The following is a 26,630-nucleotide window of genomic DNA, read 5'->3' as shown; positions in this document are numbered from 1 at the left end:
TTCTTCAAAGAAGCCAACATTTGTTTTGATGACTGCTTTGCACACTCTTGGCATTCTCTTGATGAGCTTCAAAAGGTAGTCACCGGGAATGGTTTTCACTTCACAGGTGTGCCCTGTCAGGTTTAATAAGTGGGATTTCTTGCCTTATAAATGGGGTTGGGACCATCAGTTGTGTTGTGCAGAAGTGTGGTGGATACACAGCTGATAGTCTTACTAAATAGACTGTTAGAATTTGTATTATGGCAAGAAAAAAAGCAGCTTAGTAAAGAAAAACGAGTGGCCATCATTACTTTAAGAAATGAAGGTCAGTCAGTCCAAAAATTGGGAAAACTTTTAAAGTGTCCCCAAGTGCAGTGGCAAAAACCATCAAGTGCTACAAGGAAACTGGCTCACATGAGGACCGCCCCAGGAAAGGAAGACCAAGAGTCACCTCTGCTTCTGAGGATAAGTTTATCTGAGTCACCAGCCTCTGAAATTGCAGGTTAACAGCAGCTCAGGTTAGAGACCAGGTCAATGCCACACAGAGTTCTAGCAGCAGACACATCTCTACAACAACTGTTAAGAGGAGACTTTGTGCAGCAGGCCTTCATGGTAAAATAGCTGCTAGGAAACCACTGCTAAGGACAGGCAACAAGCAGAAGAGACTTGTTTGGGCTAAAGAACACAAGGAATGGACATTAGACCAGTGGAAATCTGTGCTTTGGTCTGTTGAGTCCATATTTGAGATCTTTGAATCCAACCACCGTGTCTTTGTGCAACGCAGAACAGTTGAACGGATGGACTCTGCATGCCTGGTTCCCACCATGAAGCATGGAGGAGGAGGTGTGATGGTGTGGGGGTGCTTTGCTGGTGACACTATTGGGGATGTACTCAAAATTGAAGGCATACTGAACCAGCATGGCTACCACAGCATCTTGCAGCGGCATGCTATTCCATCCGGTTTGCGTTTAGTTAGACCATCATTTATTTTTCAACAGGACAATGACCCCAAACACACCTCCAGGCTGTGTAAAGGCTATTTGACCAAGAAGGAGAGTGATGGGGTGCTACGCCAGATGACCTGGCCTCCACAGTCACCAGACCTGAACCCAATCGAGATGGTTTGGGGTGAGCTGGACCGCAGAGTGAAGGCAAAAGGGCCAACAAGTGCTAAGCATCTCTGGGAACTCCTTCAAGATTGTTGAAAGACCATTCCCGTTGACTACCTCTTGTAGTTCATCAAGAGAATGCCAAGAGTGTGCAAAGCAGTCATCAAAGCAAAAGGTGGCTACTTTGAAGAACCTAGAATATTAGACATATTTTCAGTTGTTTCACACTTTTTTGTTAAGTATATCATTCCCAGGGGCTGACTGGCCCAGGTGGCAAAGAGGCAAATGCCCCCCGGGCCACTCCCCCAGCAGCTGTTCAGGGCCGGCTGCCTGGTGGTGGCTACAGCCACACAGCAAATTGTGCACAGCCATGTCCGCTGTACTGTGACGCGGTCGGCAGCAGACACAGCCGCATCACAGTTAGCGCACACGTCAGCGCTGGGGCCGGGAGCTATGCTTGGCTGTCACCTTGACAGCTGCACAGCTTCTGCTCCCTTCATGTTCTCTATACTTCCAGGTTAGGTGTCGGGCATGCGCGATGGCATCCTCATGCACGCGCCGACATGTCCCGAATGCTAGAAGCAGAGAGGTGCTGCAGGGGAGCGACTGGTGAGGTAAGTATGAAAAACTTTTTTGTTTTCTTTATAAAATAAATTTAATGGTGGCTAACTGCAAGTGATTAAGTGGGGGGTGTAAGGAGACTGCACATGATGGAGTGAGGGGGTAAGTGGGGCTGCATATGATGAAGGGGAGTGGGGCTGGACATGATGGAGTTTAGTAGATAAAGGAGACTGCACATGATGAAGTGGGGAGAGTGGGGCTGTACATTGTGGAATGGGGCCGCACATGATGATGTGGGGATAAGGGGGATTGCGCATGATGAAGGGAGAGTGGGGCTGCACATGAAGTGGGGGGAAAGGGGGACTGCACATGATGAAGTGGGAGGAAGTAAGGGGGACTGCACATGATGAAATGGGGGGTAAGGGGGACTGCATGTGATGAATTGGGGGTTAAGGGGGACTGCACCTGATGAAGTGGGGAGAGTGGGGCTGTACATTGTGGAATGGAGCCGCACATGATGTGGGGGTAAGGGGGATTGCGCATGATGAAGGGAGAATGGGGCTGCACATGATGAAGTGGGAGGGAGTAAGGGGGACTGCACATGATGAAATGGGGGAGTGGGGCTGCACATGATGAAATGGGGGGTAAGGGGGACTGCACATGATAAAGTGGGGGGTAAGATCGACTGCACATGAAGTGGGTGGGTAATGGGGACTGCACATGATGAAGTGGGGGGAAGGAGACTGCAAGACTGCACATGATGAAGTGTGTCTGAGGTGGGACTGCTCATGATTAAATGGAAGGGGGATAGGGGGCTGCAAATGATGAACGGGCACTGCAGGTGAAGTGAGGGGGTGATAGGGGACTGCAATGAATGAAGTAAGGGGACTTCAAATTAAAGTGGGGGGACTGCAAATGATGAATTCAGTGTGAGGGACAGGGGACAGCAATTTAATTGAAGGTGGGGAGAGCAAATGATCAATTGAAGAGGGGGTGGGGAGAGCAAATGATGATCTAGGGGAAGAACAAATAATTAATTTTAAGGGTGGAGGAGTAAATGCTGTATTGAATGTGGGGTAGAGCAGTTGATAATGAATAGAGGGTGGGAGAGAAAGACATGACAATGAATTGGGGCGGGAGGGGCATGTAACTATAATGAATCGGGGTTAGGGTTAGAGTGGTAGGTACATAGTGGGGAGCGTTGAGGATGAAGTGACTGGTAATGAATTGGGGGAAAGAGTACAGGTGCTAATTAATTTATATATTAAATGGGGAAAGTGGCTATTTATAGTTAGTGGGTGCACAGTGGTGGATTATAATTTATATTTGGAATGATGGGATAATAAATATAATTTATTTCTATAGTGCCAACATATTCTGCAACACTTTACATTTTAGAGGGGACTTGTACAGACAATGGACATTAAGCATAACAATAAACACATAGATCAACAGATACCAAAAGGAATGAGGGCCCCTCTCGCAAGCTTACAATCTATGAGGTTGCATAATAACCAATTATATATTGATTGTGGGTGCACCTCTGTATTCAGATGTGTAGTGTAGAATAAAGGGAAAAAGTGGGGAATGTGCTCTTGAAGCCGTGCTTTAGGTAACTGTGTTATTTTGTGAAGAGACGAGTCCTGGCTGGAAGAAGTGACGGCGGTCTGTGCTGGATGAAAATGAAAAGCAAAGATGAAGGACTTCAGCTAGAGACATCACTAGTGAGTCAGTGTATTACCTATACACTGACACTATACACTGTATATTATATACAAAGCTCCTGTGTATAATGTCACTGGCAGTCGTGATCACTGTATTTCCTGTACACCGACACCTTATACAGATCTCCTGTGTATAATGTCACCAGTGATCACTGTATTATCCTTACACTGACAGTAAATACAGAGTTCCTGTATACAATGGCACTTAGTATTGTGCTTTTTTCAAATTAATGATCAGTATTGTAGTATACAAGTTGTAAAAGGTGTATACTCCCTGACAGAAGTTATGTTGCTTATCCATGTTATGTAAATAAAAGGTTATAACCTGACGTTAAATTCATCCATTGGTTGTATAAATTATTCTTTTGAAAGCTGAAACCCTCCAAAATGTGGTTTAGGTTAAGAAAATAAATTGTCATCAATGCAGAAATATTGATCAGTTAATGGACACAGAATGGTCAGATTTTAGCAAGACAAAAGTTTTATTGTCGGTCATATAATGCACCCAATCCTAGTTTACATCCTCACCTGTGCTCAGTAAATGATCGGTTAATTAGTGTGTGTGTATAAAAAGAAACCCAGCATCCCAGACCTTCACTTGAACTGCAACTTAGGCTCTGACAACATGCCAAAAATCCACCCTGCGACCAAAGCCTGGATTATCAAGAGACCAGATCCACTGGAGAGGTGGCGGGCACCTTTAATGTGTCTCAGCGTCAAGTACAAAGAATTCGAAAAAGATTTGAAGAGACTGGAGATGTGTTTGATAAGCCCAGGTCCGGCAGACCCCGCAAGACAACTGCTCAGGAGGAATGTTTTTTGGTTAGAAAATCCAAAGCAAGCCCCTCTTCCACTGCAGCAGAGCTCCAACAGGCCTGGTCACTTCAAGTCCCTGTGTCAACTAGAACAGTTTGTAGGATTCTGTCTCGAAATGGCCTCCATGGTTGAATCAGTGCCCAGAAGCCAGCACTAAACAAAAGGCAAATAAAAAACTGTGTGACATTTGCAAAGTCCCACAGCCTGCTAAACAGATGGACACTGGAAAAGTGGCAGAAGGTGGATTTCTCTGATGAATAGTGTTGAGCATTCCGATACCGCAAGTATCGGGTATCGGCCGATACTTGCGGGTATCGGAATTCCGATACCGAGATCCGATACTTTTGTGGTATCGGGTATCGGTATCGAAACAACATTAATGTGTAAAAGAAAGAATTAAAATAAAAAATATTGCTATACTCACCTCTCCGACGCAGCCTGGACCTCACCGAGGGAACCGGCAGCGTTGTTTGCTTAAAATGCGCGCTTTTCCTTCCTCCCGTGACGTCACGGCTTGTGATTGGTCGCGTGCCGCCCATGTGGCCGCGACGCGACCAATCACAGCAAGCCGTGACGTAATTTCAGGTCCTGAATGCAGAATTCTGCATTCAGGACCTGAAATTACGTCACGGCTTGCTGTGATTGGTCGCATCACGGTCACATGGGCGGCACGCGACCAATCACAAGCCGGGACGTAATTTTAAAATGCGCGCGATTCCTGCCTCCCGTGACGTCACGGCTTTTGATTGGTCGCGTCGCCCATGTGACCGCGACGCGACCAATCACAAGCCGGAACGTAATTTTAAAATCCTGAATGCCTAGAATTCAGCATTCAGGACCTGAAAATTACGTCACGGCTTGCTGTGATTGGTCGCGTCGCGGCCACATGGGCGGCACGCGACCAATCACAAGCCGTGACGTCATGGGAGGAAGGAAAAGCGCGCATTTTAAGCAAACAACGCTGCCGGTTCCCTCGGTGAGGTCCATGCTGCGTCGGAGAGGTGAGTATAGCAATATTTTTTATTTTAATTCTTTCTTTTACACATTAATATGGTTCCCAGGGCCTGAAGGAGAGTTTCCTCTCCTTCAGACCCTGGGAACCATGAGGGATACCGTCCGATACTTGAGTCCCATTGACTTGTATTGGTATCGGGTATCGGTATCGGATTAGATCCGATACTTTGCCGGTATCGGCCGATACTTTCCGATACCGATACTTTCAAGTATCGGACGGTATCGCTCAACACTACTGATGAATCTTCAGTATAATTACACCACACAGCCGCTGCAAATACTGCAGGAGACCTACTGGAGCCCGTATGGATCCAAAATACACCCAAAAAACAGTTAAATTTGGTGGGGTAAAGATCATGGTCTGGGGTTACATTCAGTATGGTTGTGTGAGAAATGTTTGCAAGGTGGAAGGCAATATCAATAGCCTAAAATATCAAGAAGTATTAGGTACCTCTTATATTCCAAATCATAAAAGGGGTCAAATTCTGCAGCAGGATGGTGCTCCATCTCATACATCCATCTCTACAACAAAGTTCCTCCAGGCAAAAAAGATCAAGGTGCACAAGGACTGGCCAGCCCAGTCACCAGACATGAACATCATTGAGCACGTTTGGGGTAGGATGAAAGAGGAAGCTTGTAAGACAAAACCAAAGAATCTAGGTGAACTCTGGGAGGCATGTAAGACTGCATTCTTTGCTATTCCTGATGACTTAATTAATAAATTGTATGAATCATTGTTGAACTGCATGGATGCAGTCCTTCAAGCTCATGGAAGTCAAATAAAATATTAAATATGACTCTAATAGCACCACAACTTCATTCACCAATGTTATGCAACGTATATTTGTATTTTAAGTTAATTGTTTGAATATCACATTACTTTCTGTGGGCGTCAAAACTTTTGTCTTGCCAAAATCTGACCATTCTGGGTCCATTAACTGATCAATATTTCTGCATTGATGACTGTTAAATATTAATTATTAATTGAGTTATTCTTATTCTGTACTGAGCTCATTGCTTCTTGCTGACATTACAAACAGCTATTTCTGTGTATGTAGCTCAGAGTATAAGTCAATGCCATATACAGGGAACACGTGGTCTGTGGGACATATAAATATTGTCTCTTAGGAGGGTGGGGGGATTTTGTCACGTGGGAGCAGCCACCTCCTGCCTTCACCATCATTCTCCATGGACATCAGACCAGACACGACACAAGGAAGGAATAGCCGGTAACCATGATGACTTCAAAGTTCACACAGACAGACGGGTTTTACCATTCAGGACTTTGGGAAAGATGAGTAACAAGACAAGCGCTGATATTTACACATGGACAATCTGTTCGTAACTATTTCATCTACTTTTATGTTTTGCTGCAATGTGGTTTTTCTGTGGACAATTCAATAAACCAGTATACTTTTTATGAGAACACCATGACATTTTTCTTTAAGAGTAAGCACCTAGTGAATAGTCCTGATTAAATAAATGTGCAAAATAAGCATATTTAACAATGACAATTTATTTTCTTACCCTAAACCACATTTTGGAGTGTTTCAGCTTTCAAAAGAATAATTTATACAACCAATGGATGAACTTAACGTCAGGTTATAAGCTTTTATTTACATAACATGGATAAGCGACATAACTTCTGTCAGGGAGTGTATGGTGGCATCATTGGTCTTTGTATAGAGTGTAGTTTCATGTAGAGGTAATGGTGATATTATAATATTATGTATTCGCTGTGTAGTGGTGATAGTACTAGGCACTGTGTAGCTGTATTGTTGTATGTATGTTTGTAAGTAAGCTCAGTTATAGCACCATATCTAAGTAAGCTTGGTTCTGGTACTGTATCAATGTAGTAATCTAGATTATGGTACTGTATGTATGTCGTAATCTCGGTTCTGCTCCAGTTTCTATGTAGCAGGCTTGGTTCCATGTAGTAGACTTATTAAGCTCGGTTCTGTTCCCATATCTCTCTAGTAAGCTCTGTTCTGCTCACATATCTCTGTAGTAAGCTCGGTTCTGCTCCCATATCTCTGTAGTAAGCTCTGTTCTGCTCCCATATCTCTGTAGTAAGCTCTGTTCTGCTCACATATCTCTGTAGTAAGCTCCGTTCTGCTCCCATATCTCTGTAGTAAGCTCTGTTCTGCTCACATATCTCTGTAGTAAGCTCGGTTCTGCTCACATATCTCTGCAGTAAGCTCGGTTCTGCTGCCATATCTCTGCTTTAAGCTCGGTTCTGCTCCCATATCTCTGTAGTAAGCTCGGTTCTGCTCCCATATCTCTGTAGTAAGCTCTGTTCTGCTCCCATATCTTTGTAGTAAGCCCGGTTCTGCTTCCATATCTCTGTAGTAAGCCCGGTTCTGCTTCCATATCTCTGTAGTAAGCTCGGTTCTGCTCACATATCTCTGTAGTAAGCTCGGTTCTTCTCCCATATCTCTGTAGTAAGCTCAGTTCTGCTCCCTTATCTCTGCAGTAAGCTCGGTTCTGCTCCCATATCTCTGTAGTAAGCTCGGTTCTGCTCCCATATCTCTGTAGTAAGCTCGGCTCTGCTCCCATATCTCTGGAGTAAGCTCGGTTCTGCTCCCATATCTCTGCAGTAAGCTCAGTTCTGCTCCCATATCTCTGTAGTAAGCTCGGTTCTGCTCCCATATCTCTGGAGTAAGCTCGGTTTTGCTCCCATATCTCTGCAGTAAGCTCGGTTCTGCTTCCACATCTTTGTAGTAAACTCGGTTCTGCTCCCACATCTCTGTAGTAAGCCCGGTTCTGCTTCAATATCTCTGGAGTAAGCTCGGTTCTGCTCCCATATCTCTGGAGTAAGCTCGGTTCTGCTCCCATATCTCTGTAGTAAGCTCAGTTCTGCTCCCATATCTCCGTAGTAAGCTCGGTTCTGCTCCCATATCTGTGCAGTAAGCTCGGTTCTGCTCCCATATCTCTGTAGTAAGCTCGGTTCTGTTCCCTTATCTCTGCAATAAGCGACTTTCTGCTCCCTTATCTCTGCAGTAAGCTCTGTTCTGCTCCCATTTCTCTGTAGTAAGCTCGGTTCTGCTGCCATATCTCTGCAGTAAGCTCGGTTCTGTTCCCATATCTCTGCAGTAAGCCCGGTTCTGTTCCCATATCTCTGTAGTAAGCCCGGTTCTGCTTGAATATCTCTGGAGTAAGCTCGGTTCTGCTCCCATATCTCTGTAGTAAGCTCAGTTCTGCTCCCATATCTCCGTAGTAAGCTCGGTTCTGCTCCCATATCTGTGCAGTAAGCTCGGTTCTGCTCCCATATCTCTGTAGTAAGCTCGGTTCTGTTCCCATATCTCTGCAATAAGCGCCTTTCTGCTCCCTTATCTCTGCAGTAAGCTCTGTTCTGCTCCCATTTCTCTGTAGTAAGCTCGGTTCTGCTGCTGTTGTGAATTTGGATTTTGGGCTCCCCCGGTGGCCACTGGTGGAATTGAACTTGTGTCATCATCTTTCCTGTTCACCTGTTCTCATCAGATCTGGGTGTCGCTATATAACCTGGCTTCTCTGTTAGTTGCTTGCCGGTCAACAATGTTATCAGAAGCCTCTCTGTGCTTGTTCCTGCTCCCAGACATCTACTAGATAAGTTGGACTTTCGTCCATGTTTGTTTTTGCTTTTTGGTTCCAGTTCACAGCTGCAGTTTCGTTACTGTGTCTGGAAAGCTCTTGTTGATCAGGAATTGCCACTCTGGTATTATGAGTTAATGCCAGAGTCCTAAAGTAATTTCTGGATGGTGTTTTGTTAGGGTTTTCTGCTGACCATGAAAGTGTTCTTTCTGTCTTCTGCTATCTAGAAAGCGGACCTCAAATTTGCTAAAACTATTTTCCTGCTGTGTTTGTTATTTCATCTAAAATCACCGCCAATATATGTGGGGGGCCTCTGTCTCCTTTTTGGGCATTTCTCTAGAGGTGAGCCAGGTCTTATATTTCCCTCTGCTAGCATTATTTAGTTCTCCGGCCGGCGCTGGGCATATAGGGATAAAAAGTAGGACATGCTACCTGGCTACTTCTAGTTGTGCGGTAGGTTTAGTTCATGGTCAGTACAGTTCCCATCTTCCAAGAGCTTGTTCCTATATAGGCTTATGCTATGTTCTCTAGCCATGGAGATCATGACAGTTTGACCGGCCTACTAAAGGGTTAATTCCTTGGCTGAGAAAGGAGTGAAATAAGAAGTCTGCTGAGAGTTTTTTTTTTTTTTTTTTTTTTTGTGCTCTTAATTGGATCATTTGCTAGTCTGTCTATGCTGCAGTCTTTCTTTTTTTTCTCTCTCCTTCTAATCTTTGAATGGCTCTGTGTTCACCTGTTTATTATGGATCTTCAGAGTGTAACTGCAGGTTTGAATAATCTCACCACGAAAGTACAAAATTTGCAAGATTTTGTTGTTCATGCTCCGGTATCTGAACCGAGAATTCCTCTGCCGGAATTTTTCTCGGGGAATAGATCTGGTTTTCAGAATTTTAGAAATAATTGCAAGTTATTTTTGTCCCTGAAATCTCGTTCTGCCGGGGACCCTGCACAGCAGGTTCGGATTGTGATTTCTCTGCTCCGTGGCGACCCTCAAGACTGGGCTTTTTCATTGGCACCAGGGGATCCTGCGTTGCGCAATGTAGATGCGTTTTTTCTGGCCTTGGGGTTGCTTTATGACGAACCTCATTTGGAACTTCAGGCAGAAAAAACTTTGATGTCCCTATCTCAGGGGCAAGATGAAGCTGAAATTTACTGCCAGAGATTCCGTAAATGGTCTGTGCTTACTCAGTGGAATGAGTGTGCCTTGGCGGCTACTTTCAGAGAGGGTCTCTCTGATGCCATTAAGGATGTTATGGTGGGGTTCCCTGTGCCTGCGGGTCTGAATGAGTCCATGACAATGGCTATTCAGATCGATAGGCGTCTGCGGGAGCGCAAACCAGTGCACCATCTGGCGGTGTCCACTGAGAAGACGCCAGAAAGTATGCAGTGTGATAGAATTCTGTCCAGAAGCGAGCGGCAGAATTTTAGACGGAAAAATGGGTTGTGTTTCTATTGTGGGGATTCTACTCATGTTATATCAGCATGCTCTAAGCGTACTAAAAAGCTTGATAAGTCTGTTTCCATTGGCACTTTACAGTCTAAGTTTATTTTGTCTGTGACCCTGATTTGCTCTTTGTCATCTATTACCACGGACGCCTATATCGACTCTGGCGCCGCTTTGAGTCTTATGGATTGGTCCTTTGCCAATCGTTGTGGGTATGATTTAGAGCCTTTGGAGACTCTTATTCCTCTGAAGGGGATTGACTCCACCCCATTGGCTAATAATAAACCACAATACTGGACACAAGTAACTATGCGTATTAATCCGGATCACCAGGAGATTATTCGTTTTCTGGTGCTGTATAATCTACATGATGATTTGGTGCTAGGATTGCCATGGCTGCAGTCTCACAACCCAGTCCTTGACTGGAGAGCTATGTCTGTGTTGAGCTGGGGATGTAAGGGGACTCATGGGGACGTACCTTTGGTTTCCATTTCATCATCTATTCCCTCTGAAATCCCTGAGTTCCTGTCTGATTATCGTGACGTCTTTGAAGAACCCAAGCTGGGTTCACTACCTCCGCACCGTGAGTGCGATTGTGCTATAGATTTAATTCCGGGTAGTAAATACCCAAAGGGTCGTTTATTTAATCTGTCTGTGCCTGAACATGCTGCTATGCGAGAATATATAAAGGAGTCCTTGGAAAAGGGACATATTCGTCCATCGTCATCTCCCTTAGGAGCCGGCTTTTTCTTTGTGTCAAAGAAAGACGGCTCTTTGAGACCATGTATTGATTATCGGCTTTTGAATAAAATCACGGTTAAATATCAATACCCATTGCCGTTGCTGACTGATTTGTTTGCTCGCATAAAGGGGGCCAAGTGGTTCTCTAAGATTGATCTCCGTGGGGCGTATAATTTGGTGCGGATCAGGCAGGGGGATGAGTGGAAAACCGCATTTAATACGCCCGAGGGCCACTTTGAGTATTTGGTGATGCCTTTTGGTCTTTCTAATGCCCCTTCAGTCTTCCAGTCCTTTATGCATGATATTTTCCGCGATTTTTTGGATAAATTTATGATAGTGTATCTGGATGATATTCTGATTTTTTCGGATGACTGGGACTCTCATGTCCAGCAAGTCAAGAGGGTTTTTCAGGTTTTGCGGTCTAATTCTCTGTGTGTCAAGGGTTCTAAGTGCGTTTTTGGGGTTCAGAGAATTTCCTTTTTGGGATATATTTTTTCTCCCTCTTCCATTGAGATGGATCCTGTCAAGGTTCAAGCTATTTGTGATTGGACGCAGCCCTCTTCTCTTAAAAGTCTTCAGAAATTTTTGGGCTTTGCCAACTTTTATCGTCGATTTATTGCTGGTTTTTCGGATGTCGTTAAGCCATTGACCGATTTGACTAGACAGGGTGCTGATGTTGCTAATTGGTCCCCTGATGCTGTGGAGGCTTTTCAGGAGCTTAAGCGCCGTTTTTCTTCTGCCCCTGTGTTGCGTCAGCCTGATGTGGCTCTTCCTTTTCAGGTTGAGGTCGACGCTTCTGAGATCGGAGCTGGGGCAGTGTTGTCGCAGAAAAGTTCTGACTGCTCCGTGATGAGGCCTTGTGCCTTCTTTTCCCGTAAATTTTCGCCCGCTGAGCGGAATTATGATGTTGGGAATCGGGAGCTTTTGGCCATGAAGTGGGCGTTTGAGGAGTGGCGCCATTGGCTTGAGGGGTCCAGACATCAGGTGGTGGTATTGACTGACCACAAAAATTTGATTTATCTTGAGACCGCCAGGCGCCTGAATCCAAGACAGGCGCGCTGGTCATTATTTTTTTCTCGGTTTAATTTTGTGGTGTCATACCTACCGGGTTCTAAGAATGTTAAGGCGGATGCCCTTTCTAGGAGTTTTGAGCCTGATTCACCCGGCAACTCTGAGCCCACAGGTATCCTTAAGGATGGAGTTATTTTGTCAGCCGTTTCTCCAGACCTGCGGCGGGCCTTGCAGGAGTTTCAGGCGGATAGACCGGATCGTTGTCCGCCTGATAGGCTGTTTGTTCCTGATGATTGGACCAGTAGAGTCATCTCTGAGGTGCATTCTTCTGCATTGGCAGGTCATCCTGGAATTTTCGGTACCAGGGATTTGGTGGCAAGATCCTTCTGGTGGCCTTCCCTGTCACGAGATGTGCGAGGCTTTGTGCAGTCTTGTGACGTTTGTGCTCGGGCCAAGCCTTGTTGTTCTCGGGCTAGTGGATTATTGTTGCCCTTGCCTATTCCTAAGAGGCCTTGGACGCACATCTCGATGGATTTTATTTCAGATCTGCCTGTTTCCCAGAAAATGTCTGTCATCTGGGTGGTGTGTGACCGTTTTTCTAAGATGGTCCATTTGGTTCCCCTGCCCAAATTGCCTTTTTCTTCCGAGTTGGTTCCCCTGTTTTTTCAAAATGTTGTTCGTTTGCATGGTATTCCTGAGAATATCGTTTCTGACAGAGGAACCCAATTTGTGTCTAGATTTTGGCGGGCATTCTGTGCTAGGATGGGCATAGATTTGTCTTTTTCGTCTGCTTTTCACCCTCAGACTAATGGCCAGACCGAGCGGACTAATCAGACCCTGGAGACATATCTGAGGTGTTTTGTGTCTGCTGACCAGGATGATTGGGTTGCTTTTTTGCCATTGGCGGAGTTCGCCCTCAATAATCGGGCCAGCTCTGCCACCTTGGTGTCCCCGTTTTTCTGTAATTCGGGGTTCCATCCTCGATTTTCCTCCGGTCAGGTGGAGTCCTCGGATTGTCCTGGAGTGGATGCGGTGGTGGAGAGATTGCATCATATTTGGGGGCAGGTGATGGACAATTTGAAGTTGTCCCAGGAGAAGACTCAGCTTTTTGCCAACCGTTACCGTCGTGTTGGTCCTCGGCTTTGTGTTGGAGATTTGGTGTGGTTGTCTTCTCGTTTTGTCCCTATGAGGGTCTCTTCTCCTAAGTTTAAGCCTCGGTTCATCGGTCCGTATAAAATATTGGAGATTCTTAACCCTGTTTCCTTCCGTTTAGACCTCCCTGCATCCTTTTCCATTCATAACGTTTTTCATCGGTCGTTATTGCGCAGGTATGAGGTACCTGTTGTGCCTTCCGTTGAGCCTCCTGCTCCGGTGTTGGTTGAGGGTGAGTTGGAGTACGTTGTGGAGAAAATCCTAGACTCCCGTGTTTCCAGACGGAGACTCCAGTATCTGGTCAAGTGGAAGGGATACGGCCAGGAGGATAATTCTTGGGTCACTGCATCTGATGTTCATGCCTCCGATCTGGTTCGTGCCTTTCATAGGGCCCATCCTGATCGCCCTGGTGGTTCTGGTGAGGGTTCGGTGCCCCCTCCTTGAGGGGGGGGTACTGTTGTGAATTTGGATTTTGGGCTCCCCCGGTGGCCACTGGTGGAATTGAACTTGTGTCATCATCTTTCCTGTTCACCTGTTCTCATCAGATCTGGGTGTCGCTATATAACCTGGCTTCTCTGTTAGTTGCTTGCCGGTCAACAATGTTATCAGAAGCCTCTCTGTGCTTGTTCCTGCTCCCAGACATCTACTAGATAAGTTGGACTTTCGTCCATGTTTGTTTTTGCTTTTTGGTTCCAGTTCACAGCTGCAGTTTCGTTACTGTGTCTGGAAAGCTCTTGTTGATCAGGAATTGCCACTCTGGTATTATGAGTTAATGCCAGAGTCCTAAAGTAATTTCTGGATGGTGTTTTGTTAGGGTTTTCTGCTGACCATGAAAGTGTTCTTTCTGTCTTCTGCTATCTAGAAAGCGGACCTCAAATTTGCTAAAACTATTTTCCTGCTGTGTTTGTTATTTCATCTAAAATCACCGCCAATATATGTGGGGGGCCTCTGTCTCCTTTTTGGGCATTTCTCTAGAGGTGAGCCAGGTCTTATATTTCCCTCTGCTAGCATTATTTAGTTCTCCGGCCGGCGCTGGGCATATAGGGATAAAAAGTAGGACATGCTACCTGGCTACTTCTAGTTGTGCGGTAGGTTTAGTTCATGGTCAGTACAGTTCCCATCTTCCAAGAGCTTGTTCCTATATAGGCTTATGCTATGTTCTCTAGCCATGGAGATCATGACATGCTGCCATATCTCTGCAGTAAGCTTGGTTCTGTTCCCATATTTCTGTAGTAAGCTTGGTTCTGCTCCCATATCTCCGGAGTAAGCTCTGTTCTGTTCCCATGTCTCTGGAGTAAGCTCGGTTCTGCTCCCATATCTCTGGAGTAAGCTTGATTCTGCTACCATATCTATGCAGCAAGCTCCGTTCTGTTCCCATATCTGTGTACCAGCATGTTTTTAAAGCCTGTTATCTCTGCTACTTTAATGCAGTGGCCAGATATAAGCAGGGAAATGGAGGGCCACCGCCTTGCGATTGCCCCCCAGGCTGAAAAGTGCCAGCCAGCCCCTGATCATTCCACATGTGTTAATTCATAGTTTTGATGCATTCAGTGTAAATGTACAATTTTCATGGTCATGCAAGTACAGAAAAATCTTTAAATGAGAAGGTGTGTCCAAACTTTTGGTCTGTACTGTATATTGTCAATCGAACTGCTCACATTCAGTGATTGGAGTGTGCAATGAACTATTCACAGTCAATGCTCATCATTTTGACTGACAGCCAGCTGTACACATACATGCTGTGCACACACTGCCGAGCAGGCTGCCAATCAAAGTGCTGGGGAGTAATTACAGCTGGGCTCACTACTTTTTGAACAGTGTCTATAAATGCCCCATGCATCGCCTTTGTGACTGAAAGTGAGCAGTTACATGGAGGATGTAACTTCATTTTCGCTCTATAATCCTACACAAAAGTACCAAATAATGCATGTAAAAATAAGTGGGTATCCTAAACAGGGAAGACCTACAAAAATTGGATAGTCACAAAAATAACTACAAATATAATTTATAGAAATATTTTAAAAAAACTACATTTAAAACATGGGGAACATTACTTAGAAGAAACTTCATGGAAAATGTTTCAGATATGGGCATCGTGTATACATAGTAGATATAGTTAGTGTTGCATTCTACAGGGTGGGTCATTTGTATGGATACACCTAAATAATATGGGATTGGTTGGTGATATCAACTTCCTGTTTGTGGCACATTAGTATATGGAAGGGGAAAAAGTTTTTGAGATGGGTTGTGACCATGGCGGCCATTTTGAAGTCAGCTATTTTGGATCCAACTTTATTTTTTTCACACTATGGGTGTCAGGTCCGAGCATTCCTACATGAACAGTTTCCTGGTAAGTGGTTTGTTCGTCGTGGGCCAGTTGAATGGCCACCAAGGTCTCCCGATCTGACCCCCTTAGACTTTTATCTTTGGGGTCATCTGAAGTTAATTGTCTATGCTGTGAAGATACGAGATGTGCAGCATCTGAAGCAGCAGATACTGGAAGCCTGTGCTAGCATTTCTTCTGCGGTGTAGCTATCAGTGTGTCAAGAGTGGGAGAAGAGGGTTGCATTGTCAATCCAACACAATGGGCAGCACTTTGAACACATTTTATAAGTGGTCATAAACTTGTAAATAACTCATGAAAGAATAAAGTTACATTAAAACCAAGCGCACCATTGTTTTTCTTGTGTAATTCTCAATAAGTTTTATGTGTCATATGACCCTCTTCCCATTGAAAAAAATAAAGTTGGATCCAAAATGCCGACTTCAAAATTTTCCCCCTCCCATATACTAATGTGCCACAAACAGAAAGTTTATATCACCAACCAATCCCATTTTATTTAGGTGTATCCATATAAATGGCCCACTGTTGTGAATTCCGCTCTTGGGCTCCCTCCGGTGGTTGTAAGTAGCACTTTTGTGAATTCTGCTCTTGGGCTCCCTCCTGTGGTTTTCAGTGGTATAGCTGCTTCTTGGATTTAGTATCAGCAGCTGCGTCCATTGATCTTCTTTCTGCTCGGCTATATTAGTCTGCTTTTTCCCTCAATCAATGCCAGTTGCCAATTGTTCCTGCCTGGAGGCACGGCTCTTGGATTTCCCTGACACTCTGACTCGTTCAGCACAGATAAGTCCTTGCTTGTCCTTTTGCAGTCCATTTGTTGTGGACTTATTGTTCAGCACATTCTATGTTTTGCTCATTTGTCCAGCTTATCAGTATGGATCTATTTAGCTAAGCTGGAAGCTCTGGGCTGCAGATTTTGCCCTCCACACCTTTAGTCAGGTGTGGAGATTTTTGCATATCTCTGCGGTGGACTTTTTCTAGTTTTTATTACTGACCGCACAGTGTTTCTTTCCTTACTGTCTATCTAGCTAGAATTGGCCTCCTTTGCTAAAATCTTGTTTCATATTACGTATGTCATTTCCTTCTCCTCTCACAGCCAATATTTGTGGGGGGCTGTCCTATCCTTTGGGGATTTTCTCTGAGGCAAGATAGCTTTCCGTTTTCTACCTTTAGGGGAAGCTAGTTCTCCGGCTGTGACGAGATGTCCAGGGAGTGACAGGAACATTCCACGGCTACTGCTAGTGTTGTGTTAAGATCAGGAACTGCGGTCTGTATAGTTACCACCTGCCCAAAACTAGTCGCATGTCGCTCCTAAATTACCAGTCCATAACAGTGCAACTGGCCAAAAATGAGTTGAATGCATCTCAAAAGAAGGAAAAGAAAAAGAGTTCTGAGCCATTTTTTTTTTCTTTAGTTTGTTTTGTCTTTTTCCTTCCTCTTAATCTCTGGGTGGATTTGGGAACGGACATGGATGTTCAGGGTTTGTTTTCTCGTGTGGATCAGCTTTCTGCAAGAGTTCAGAGTATCCAAGATTATGTTGTTCAGACTCCAGCCTTAGAGCCTAGAATTCCTACTCCAGATTTGTTTTACGGGGATAGATCTAAGTTTTTGAACTTTAAGAATAACTGCAAATTGTTTTTTGCTCTGAAACCCCGCTCCTCTGGTGACCCCACTCAGCAAGTTAAAATAGTTATTTCTCTGCTGCGTGGTGACCCTCAGGACTGGGCATTCTCCCTTGAGTCAGGGGATCCGGCATTGCTTAATGTAGATGCATTTTTTCAATCGCTCGGATTATTGTATGACGAACCTAACTCTGTAGAGCATGCTGAGAAAACACTTTTGGCCCTGTGTCAGGGTCAGGAAGCGGCAGAATTGTACTGCCAGAAATTTAGAAAATGGTCTGTGCTCACTAAATGGAATGAGGATGCTCTGGCAGCAATTTTCAGAAAGGGTCTTTCAGAAGCCCTTAAAGATGTTATGGTGGGGTTCCCCACGCCTGTTGGTTTGAGCGAATCTATGTCCCTAGCCATTCAGATTGATCGCGCCTGCGTGAGCGCAAAGTGGTGCACCATATGGCAGCGTCCTCTGAACAGAGTCCTGAGCCTATGCAATGTGATAGGATTCTGACTAAAGCGGAACAGGGGGGATACAGACGTCAGAATGGGCTGTGTTTTTACTGTGGTGATTCTGCTCATACTACTTCTGATTGCCCTAAGCGTATTAAGAGGGTCGCTAGATCTGTTACCATTAGTACTGTACAGCCTAAGTTTCTCCTGTCTGTGACCCTGATTTGCTCGTTGTCATCTTTTTCTGTCATGGCATTTGTGGATTCAGGCGCTGCTCTGAATTTAATGGACTTAGAATTTGCCAGGCGTTGTGGCTTTTCTTTGCAGCCTTTGCAGAGTCCTATTCCCTTGAGGGTTATTGATGCTACACCGTTGGCCAAGAATAAACCTCAGTATTGGACTCAGCTGACTATGTGCATGGCTCCAGCACATCAGGAAAATTGTCGTTTTCTGGTGTTGCATAATTTACATGATGTTGTTGTACTGGGTTTTCCATGGTTACAAGTACACAATCCAGTGTTGGATTGGAAATCGATGTCTGTGACTAGTTGGGGTTGTCAAGGGGTACATAGTGACGTTCCTTTAATGTCAATTTCCTCTTCCCCCTCTTCTGATGTTCCTGAATTTTTGTCAGATTTCCAGGATGTATTCGATGAGCCCAAGTCCAGTTCCCTTCCTCCTCATAGGGACTGTGATTGTGCTATCGACTTGGTTCCTGGCTGTAAGTTCCCTAAGGGCCGACTCTTCAATCTGTCTGTGCCAGAGCATGCCGCTATGCGGAGCTATGTTAAAGAGTCTTTAGAGAAGGGGCATATTCGGCCATCTTCGTCACCATTGGGAGCAGGATTCTTTTTTGTTGTCAAGAAGGATGGCTCCTTGAGACCTTGTATTGATTATCGCCTTCTTAATAAGATCACGGTCAAATTCCAATACCCTTTACCTTTGCTCTCTGATTTGTTTGCTCGGATTAAGGGGGCTAGTTGGTTTAACAAGATTGACCTTCGAGGGGCGTATAATCTTGTTCGTATTAAACAGGGTGACGAATGGAAAACTGCATTTAATACGCCCGAAGGCCACTTTGAATACCTGGTGATGCCTTTCGGGCTTTCTAATGCTCCTTCTGTATTTCAGTCCTTCATGCATGATATTTTTCGCAATTATCTTGATAAATTCTTGATTGTGTATTTGGATGATATTTTGATTTTTTCCAATGATTGGGAGTCTCACGTGAAGCAGGTCAGGATGGTATTCCAGATCCTTCGTGATAATGCTCTATTTGTGAAGGGGTCTAAGTGCCTATTTGGGGTCCAGAAGGTCTCTTTTTTGGGGTTTATTTTTTCTCCTTCTTCTATAGAAATGGATCCTGTTAAGGTCCAAGCCATTCATGACTGGGTTCAACCCACATCTGTGAAGAGCCTTCAGAAATTTTTGGGCTTTGCTAATTTTTATCGCCGTTTCATTGCCAACTTCTCTAGTGTGGTTAAGCCCCTGACCGATTTGACGAAGAAGGGCGCTGATGTGGCAAATTGGTCCTCTGAGGCTCTGGAGGCCTTTCAGGAGCTTAAGCGCCGATTTACTTCTGCCCCGGTCTTGCGTCAGCCTGATGTGTCTCTTCCTTTTCAGGTTGAGGTTGACGATTCTGAGATTGGGGCAGGGGCCGTTTTGTCACAGAGGAACTCTGATGGTTCCTTGATGAAACCATGTGCCTTCTTTTCCCGAAAGTTTTCGCCTGCGGAACGCAATTATGATGTCGGCAATCGGGAGTTGTTGGCGATGAAGTGGGCATTTGAGGAGTGGCGACATTGGCTTGAGGGAGCCAAGTATCGCATTGTGGTCTTGACCGATCATAAGAATCTGATTTACCTCGAGTCGGCCAAGCGGCTGAACCCTAGACAGGCTCGATGGTCTCTGTTTTTCTCCCGTTTCGATTTTGTGGTCTCATATCTTCCGGGATCTAAGAATGTTAATGCAGATGCTCTCTCTAGGAGTTTTTTGCCGGATTCTCCTGGAGTTCTTGAGCCCGTTGGCATTCTTAGGGAAGGGGTGATTCTTTCTGCTATCTCCCCTGATTTACGGCGGGTGCTTCAGGAATTTCAGGCTGATAAACCTGACCGCTGTCCTGTGGGGAAGCTGTTTGTTCCTGATAGATGGACAAGTAAGGTAATTTCTGAGGTCCATTGTTCTGTGTTGGCCGGTCATCCTGGGATTTTTGGTACCAGGGATTTGGTTGCTAGGTCCTTTTGGTGGCCTTCCTTGTCGCGGGATGTGCGTTCTTTTGTGCAGTCCTGTGGGACCTGTGCCCGGGCTAAGCCTTGCTGTTCCCGCGCTAGTGGGTTGCTTTTGCCTTTGCCTGTCCCTGAGAGGCCCTGGACGCATATTTCCATGGATTTTATTTCGGATCTTCCTGTGTCTCAGAGGATGTCTGTTATCTGGGTGGTTTGTGACCGGTTCTCTAAGATGGTCCATTTGGTACCTTTGCCTAAATTGCCTTCCTCCTCTGATTTGGTTCCATTGTTTTTTCAGCATGTGGTTAGTTTGCATGGCATTCCAGAGAATATTGTGTCTGACAGAGGTTCCCAGTTTGTTTCCAGGTTTTGGCGGTCCTTTTGTGCCAGGATGGGCATTAATTTGTCTTTTTCTTCGGCGTTCCATCCTCAGACAAATGGCCAAACTGAGCGAACTAATCAAACCTTGGAAACCTATTTGAGATGCTTTGTGTCTGCTGATCAGGATGATTGGGTGGCTTTCTTGCCATTGGCCGAGTTTGCCTTTAATAATCGGGCCAGTTCGGCTACTTTGGTTTCACCTTTTTTTTGTAATTTTGGTTTCCATCCTCGTTTTTCTTCAGGGCAGGTTGAGCCTTCTGATTGTCCTGGTGTTGATTCCGTGATGGACAGGTTACAACAGATTTGGACTCATGTGGTAGACAATTTGACGTTGTCTCAGGAAAAGGCTCAGCGATTTGCTAACCGCCGTCGGTGTGTTGGTCCTCGGCTTCGTGTGGGGAATTTAGTCTGGTTATCTTCTCGTCATGTTCCTATGAAGGTTTCTTCCCCTAAGTTCAAGCCTTGGTTTATTGGTCCTTATAAGATTTCTGAGATTATCAATCCAGTGTCTTTTCATTTGGCCCTTCCAGCCTCTTTTGCCATCCACAATGTTTTCCATAGATCGTTGTTGCGGAGATATGTGGTACCTGTGGTTCCCTCTGTGGATCCTCCTGCCCCGGTGTTGGTTGAGGGGGAGTTGGAATATGTGGTTGAAAAAATTTTGGATTCTCGTTTTTCAAGGCGGGGTCTTCAGTATCTTGTCAAGTGGAAGGGTTATGGCCAGGAGGATAATTCTTGGGTGGTTGCCTCCGATGTCCATGCCGCCGATTTGGTTCGTGCTTTTCACTTGGCTCGTCCTGATCGGCCTGGGGGCTCTGGTGAGGGTTCGGTGACCCCTCCTCAAGGGGGGGGGTACTGTTGTGAATTCCGCTCTTGGGCTCCCTCCGGTGGTTGTAAGTAGCACTTTTGTGAATTCTGCTCTTGGGCTCCCTCCTGTGGTTTTGAGTGGTATAGCTGCTTCTTGGATTTAGTATCAGCAGTTGCGTCCATTGATCTTCTTTCTGCTCGGCTATATTAGTCTGCTTTTTCCCTCAATCAATGCCAGTTGCCAATTGTTCCTGCCTGGAGGCACGGCTCTTGGATTTCCCTGACACTCTGACTCGTTCAGCACAGATAAGTCCTTGCTTGTCCTTTTGCAGTCCATTTGTTGTGGACTTACTGTTCAGCACATTCTATGTTTTGCTCATTTGTCCAGCTTATCAGTATGGATCTATTTAGCTAAGCTGGAAGCTCTGGGCTGCAGATTTTGCCCTCCACACGTTTAGTCAGGTGTGGAGATTTTTGCATATCTCTGCGGTGGACTTTTTCTAGTTGTTATTACTGACCGCACAGTGTTTCTTTCCTTACTGTCTATCTAGCTAGAATTGGCCTCCTTTGCTAAAATCTTGTTTCATACTACGTATGTCATTTCCTTCTCCTCTCACAGCCAATATTTGTGGGGGGCTGTCCTATCCTTTGGGGATTTTCTCTGAGGCAAGATAGCTTTCCGTTTTCTACCTTTAGGGGAAGCTAGTTCTCCGGCTGTGACGAGATGTCCAGGGAGTGACAGGAACATTCCACGGCTACTGCTAGTGTTGTGTTAAGATCAGGAACTGCGGTCTGTATAGTTACCACCTGCCCAGAGCTAGTCGCATGTCGCTCCTAAATTACCAGTCCATAACAGCCCACCCTGTATATAATAAATTGATGGCACTATACAAAGGGTCAAAGCACTGAAAAAGTAAATAGAATATAATAATATGCTATTAAATGATGTAAAATAAAGCATGAATGAATAATAAATACCAGAATTCAATGCAACTTTCAAATAATCACATACCATTAATGTCAAATATAGAAACTGACCAGATAATAAAGACCACAGGACACCGATGTATGTTTCACCTTGGCTTTCTCAAGTCTTGATTTCTTTCTTCTATGTTTTAAATGTAGTTTTTTAATATTTGTATATGACTGTCAATAAAATGATATTTGTAGATATGATTTTTGCTGTTATCCAATTTTTGTAGGTCTTTTCCTTTTCACCCTGTAGCAATGCTACCAGTAAGGCAGGCATGATTTTTTATGCCATTTACCTGCAGATTAACCTGATATCTGCAGGCGAAATGCATTTCTGGGCTTGACAGGTCCCTTCTAAACACAACATAGCGTTGCATCGAATAATAATATTCTTTATTTTTATTATAATAATAATATACCGCTAACATATTCCGCAACACTTTACAGTTTGCACACATTATCATCGCTGTCCCCGATGGGTCTCACAATCTAGAATCCCTATCAGTAGGTCTTTGGAATGTGGGAGGAAACCGGAGAACCCGGAGGAAACCCACGCAAACACGGGGAGAACATACAAACTCCTTGCAGATGTTGCCCTTGGTGGGATTTGAACCCAGGACCCCAGCGCTGCAATGCTAACCACTGAGCCACCATGCTAATCAAGTAACCTCTGTATAGGACAAACCATGTTCTCAGTTTGGCTGTCTTTGTGAACAAACCTCTAGTGATCAGACTTTATTGGATATAAAACCTTTACTGTTATCCAGGTAATTTTAGTATAGATCTTCTATTACAGGCAGAAAAATTTAAAATGTATAGAAGCAGTTTAGAAGATGTTGTGAAGGAGTATGGAAGAATTCAACAAGAGATTCCTGAGGAATTTGCAGCTTTGTTCTCTGTTCATCTTGAGCAAGTAAATCATCAGTTCCAGCCAGGCCTATCTACTTTATCATGGAGTAGTGTGAACATAGAGGGATTCCTCCACCAGACCAGTGCTGCTGTGAAGCGGTAAATACTTACCGGGTCTAGTACGTTTCTCACAAAGTAGACCCCTTAACCAGCCCAACAATGCCTGATGTAAATTGGGACTTAAAGGAGTTGTCCAGTCCAAATTGATAAGTCTGCAGTCACTGTGTGTGACTGCAGATTTATGAATCCCCCCCAGCGCATGTACTGTGTGCTGCAGAGATTCAACAGTTTCTGACCCGGGACCGGAGGGTATGTACGCGTTATATATACTCCTGGCCAGGGCCCGTTTAATGCGCATGGCCTCACTCCATACACTTGTGATGAGCGAGGCCACACCAGTCTAGTGACGCGGCTGTGCAGTAGGCGATGACTGACTAGAGGGCGCTGCCTTGTTCCATTCAAGTGTATGGAAACAAAGCTGCGCCCACTGGCAGGAAGTATGTACAAGTCATACATACCCTCCGATCTCAGGTCAGAAACTGACGAATCCCCACAGTGCACAGTGCATGTGCTTGGGGGATTTATAAGCCTGCAGTCACACAGAGTGACTACAGACATTGATTTGGACCAACAACCCCTTTAAAATTTACTTGGGTCAATGTAAAATTTTTGTTGATATACTGTATATTTTTATTATTAGATATATGTTTGTTGCTTCCCATGATGGCTAATTGATGTTGAATGTGGCAGCACTACAGTTGTGTTGAAAAGTTTACATACCCCAGCAAAATGTTTGCTTTCTTGGCCTTTTTTAAGAGAATATGAATGATAACACCAAAACGTTTTCTCCACTCATGGGTAGTGGTTGGGTGAAGCCATTTATTGTCAAACTATGGTGGTTTCTCTTTTTAAATCATAATGACAACCCAAAACATCCAAATGTGGGTTTCTTTGCAATAAGACATCGGATCGCAGATATCAAGGTATCATCTTTTAACTTCCTATGACTTACACACCCATGTAGATGGCTTAGGATTGCTCTTACTAATAGATTCCCTTTAGATTGCACTCCGGCCATATTTACTCTAGGTACAACTCTTGAACTTAAGTAAATTATTTCATTCATACCATATGCTCATCCTTTGCCGCTGCCCATGGCCCATAGTCCTACTAAAAGTAGCTTCTAACAGAGAGCAACAAAATTCCTGCACATCAGTCCGCTGCCTTTGGTGAAAACCCTGGTTTAATTTATTTACTGGAAGTACGGTAATATTTATTTTTTTATTTGCTGTTGTGAATATTTCAAGACTTAAAAAAATATATAAAAAATAATTTAAAGGTACATTTAACCTAAAAATCTGATTTATGCAATAATAGCTCCTTTTCTGACATGTTCCTTTTTAAGCACTAATTTCTTAGAATGTAACATTCTGAAATTTATTTGCGGGTGTGTAAAAAACGATTTTAATTACACAAAATCTTTACTTGTTAATCAGTTTTCAACATTCTTCCTAAAAAAAATATCACATATCATCCACATTTTCCTTTATTTCATAGGCTACAAACTATTGTCACTAAAGTAAGAGAAATCAAAGAGCTGGTGATTGAAAAGATCCTTGAAGAGATCTCCTATTTTGATATGTTTCCAATGGATGAAATTACAAGTGCACCAAAAGTACAGTATTGCGAACTTTTCCCGACCTGGTCACGTTGGTAGCAACAATACAACTTGTTATTGGGGGCTTCCCATTGAAAATATGTCTCACTTATCCATAGGAAAATGTTTTGTTCATGACACATACAAAAAAGTGTTACTTTGTATACCCTCATCAGAAAATGGGAAAAAAGTGCAATTCTACAATTGTTTTTTTTGTTTTTATTTACCATGTTCACTATATAGTAAAACTGACCTGGCAATATAATTATCCTGGTCAGTATGAGTTAACAAATATCATCGTTTTTTTTTTTTATTTAAGTGGTTAAAACATTTTTTTCACTATTTTCAGAGACCTGTAGCCTTTTTATTTTTCAGGATATTGGTTTGGATGATGACTTATTTTTGCACCCTGAGCTGACATTTTTATTGACACCATTTTGGGGTAGATACAATGTTTTTATTTTTTTCTTATTGCATTTTATTTTAATGTTGCGGCGGCCCAAAAAATGTAATTGTGTCTGTTTAAAATTTTTTTTGTTAAGTCGATTACTAATTGGATTAATTTATTTTAGATTTTTACTGATCAGACATTGCTGAATGCAGATATATCAAATATATGGTTTTTAATTGTTTTATTTTCAATGGTGCAAAAGGGGGGTGATTTAAACTTTAGTGGGGGAATTTTTCATATTTATTAAAACTTTTTTTTTTCATTTTACTGTATTTAATAGTCCCATTAAAGACTTAAAGGGGTATTCCAATCTCTATCCTGATATGTAGAAGGTGAAATAATAATAATAATAATAATAATTATTATTTATTATTATAGCACCAATTATTCCAAAGCACTTTACATAATAATATAATAATAATATTAGCAAATACCTCCAATTAGAAATGTAGTACAGTTTTTCTGGTTCGCTTTGTCTTTTTTTTCTCATGTGCAGGCATTGCAGAACCTTAGTTATCCATGGTTACGACCACTAACAACTAGCTAACTAACTGTCACTATATCAGTGGTCGTAACCATGGATACCTAAGGTCCTGCAATGCCTGCACATGGGTAAAGAGACATAGCGAATCAGAAAAACTATACTACATTTCTAATTGGAGTTATTTGCTAATAATATTATTATTACACCTACTACATATTGGGATAGGATCTTGGAGCTGGGAATGCCCCTTTAATACCTGTGATCGTACAATCACTTGTGCTATATATAACAGTGCAACAGCACTGCTATGTATAGCAGAAATCACGATCTCTTATGAATGCTGGCAAACAGGCCAGTGTTCACAAGAGGATCGTAAACACAGGCGAGGGTCATTCTCGAACCCCCAACTGTCATCACAACCCATCATGTCACGGGTGTGTGGATGGGAGTGTGGAATGAAGAGCTACCTGCCGGCGTGTGTTACATCACCCTGTCAGAGATTAAAAGTGGGATTTAACAGTTTAACAGCTACGGGAGGAACACTGCTCCATCCGTTGCTGGTTGAGGCCCGTGACGGCTAATTAAATCAGCTGTATGTTCCGGGAAAAATTTGGGCTTGGCATGTGAGCCCACATCAAAGGCAGAGACAAGACATATGATGTAAATATACATCTTATGTCATTAAGGGGTTAAAGAAAAAAAAGCTTAAAAATGTATACTGTAGCATACTCATACCTCAGTTATTCAAAACTGCAAAAAAGTATGTTTTAGAATATTAACATTTTGGTAAACCGTGTTTTGCTTGGTAGAAGTGTGACTGCAGACTTGTGAATCCTCACAGTATGGGTGCTGCGTGCTGTGAGGATTCTCCAGTGTTGTGAGTGGGTGACTTGCACACTTCTGGCTATATTCCAACTAGACGTGTCCGGCCTCTCTCAATACACTTGCACTGAGTGAGGCCACTCATGTCTAGTCCGCACCTGACCGCATGTATACAAATCGCATACTTGCAGTCATGCACCGCCTCCTGGCACCAGCACCAGAGAATCCTCACAGCGTGAAGTGTATCCTCCGGCCGAACTACCCCTTTTATGGTTATCAATACTTATGGCAGTTTATTTGGTGATGGACAAAGTACGGTAATGTTTAAAAGCTAGTTAGAACAATCCTGGAACTGACACAACTTTTTCACAACCCAATAAGTAGATCTCTTGCT

The 26,630-nt window shown here is 43.8% G+C and overlaps 1 protein-coding gene across 1 annotated transcript in view; it reads left to right on the top strand.

Moving 5' to 3' along the window:
- Positions 1-26,630, top strand: part of LOC143803957 (dynein axonemal heavy chain 5-like) — a 587,287-nt gene that overhangs the window by 103,363 nt on the left and 457,294 nt on the right. Inside the window, exons 19-20 of the mRNA XM_077281707.1 lie at positions 22,710-22,921; positions 24,380-24,497. Of these exons, the coding sequence (XP_077137822.1) occupies positions 22,710-22,921; positions 24,380-24,497 (330 nt within the window). The remainder of the gene's footprint in view (positions 1-22,709; positions 22,922-24,379; positions 24,498-26,630) is intronic.

This window comes from Ranitomeya variabilis, chromosome 2 (genome assembly GCF_051348905.1).
Source record: "Ranitomeya variabilis isolate aRanVar5 chromosome 2, aRanVar5.hap1, whole genome shotgun sequence".
NCBI classification, from domain to species: Eukaryota; Metazoa; Chordata; class Amphibia; order Anura; family Dendrobatidae; genus Ranitomeya; species Ranitomeya variabilis.
The sequence above is the reverse complement of the archived record's forward strand: the minus strand, read 5'-3'. Positions and strand labels throughout refer to the sequence as shown.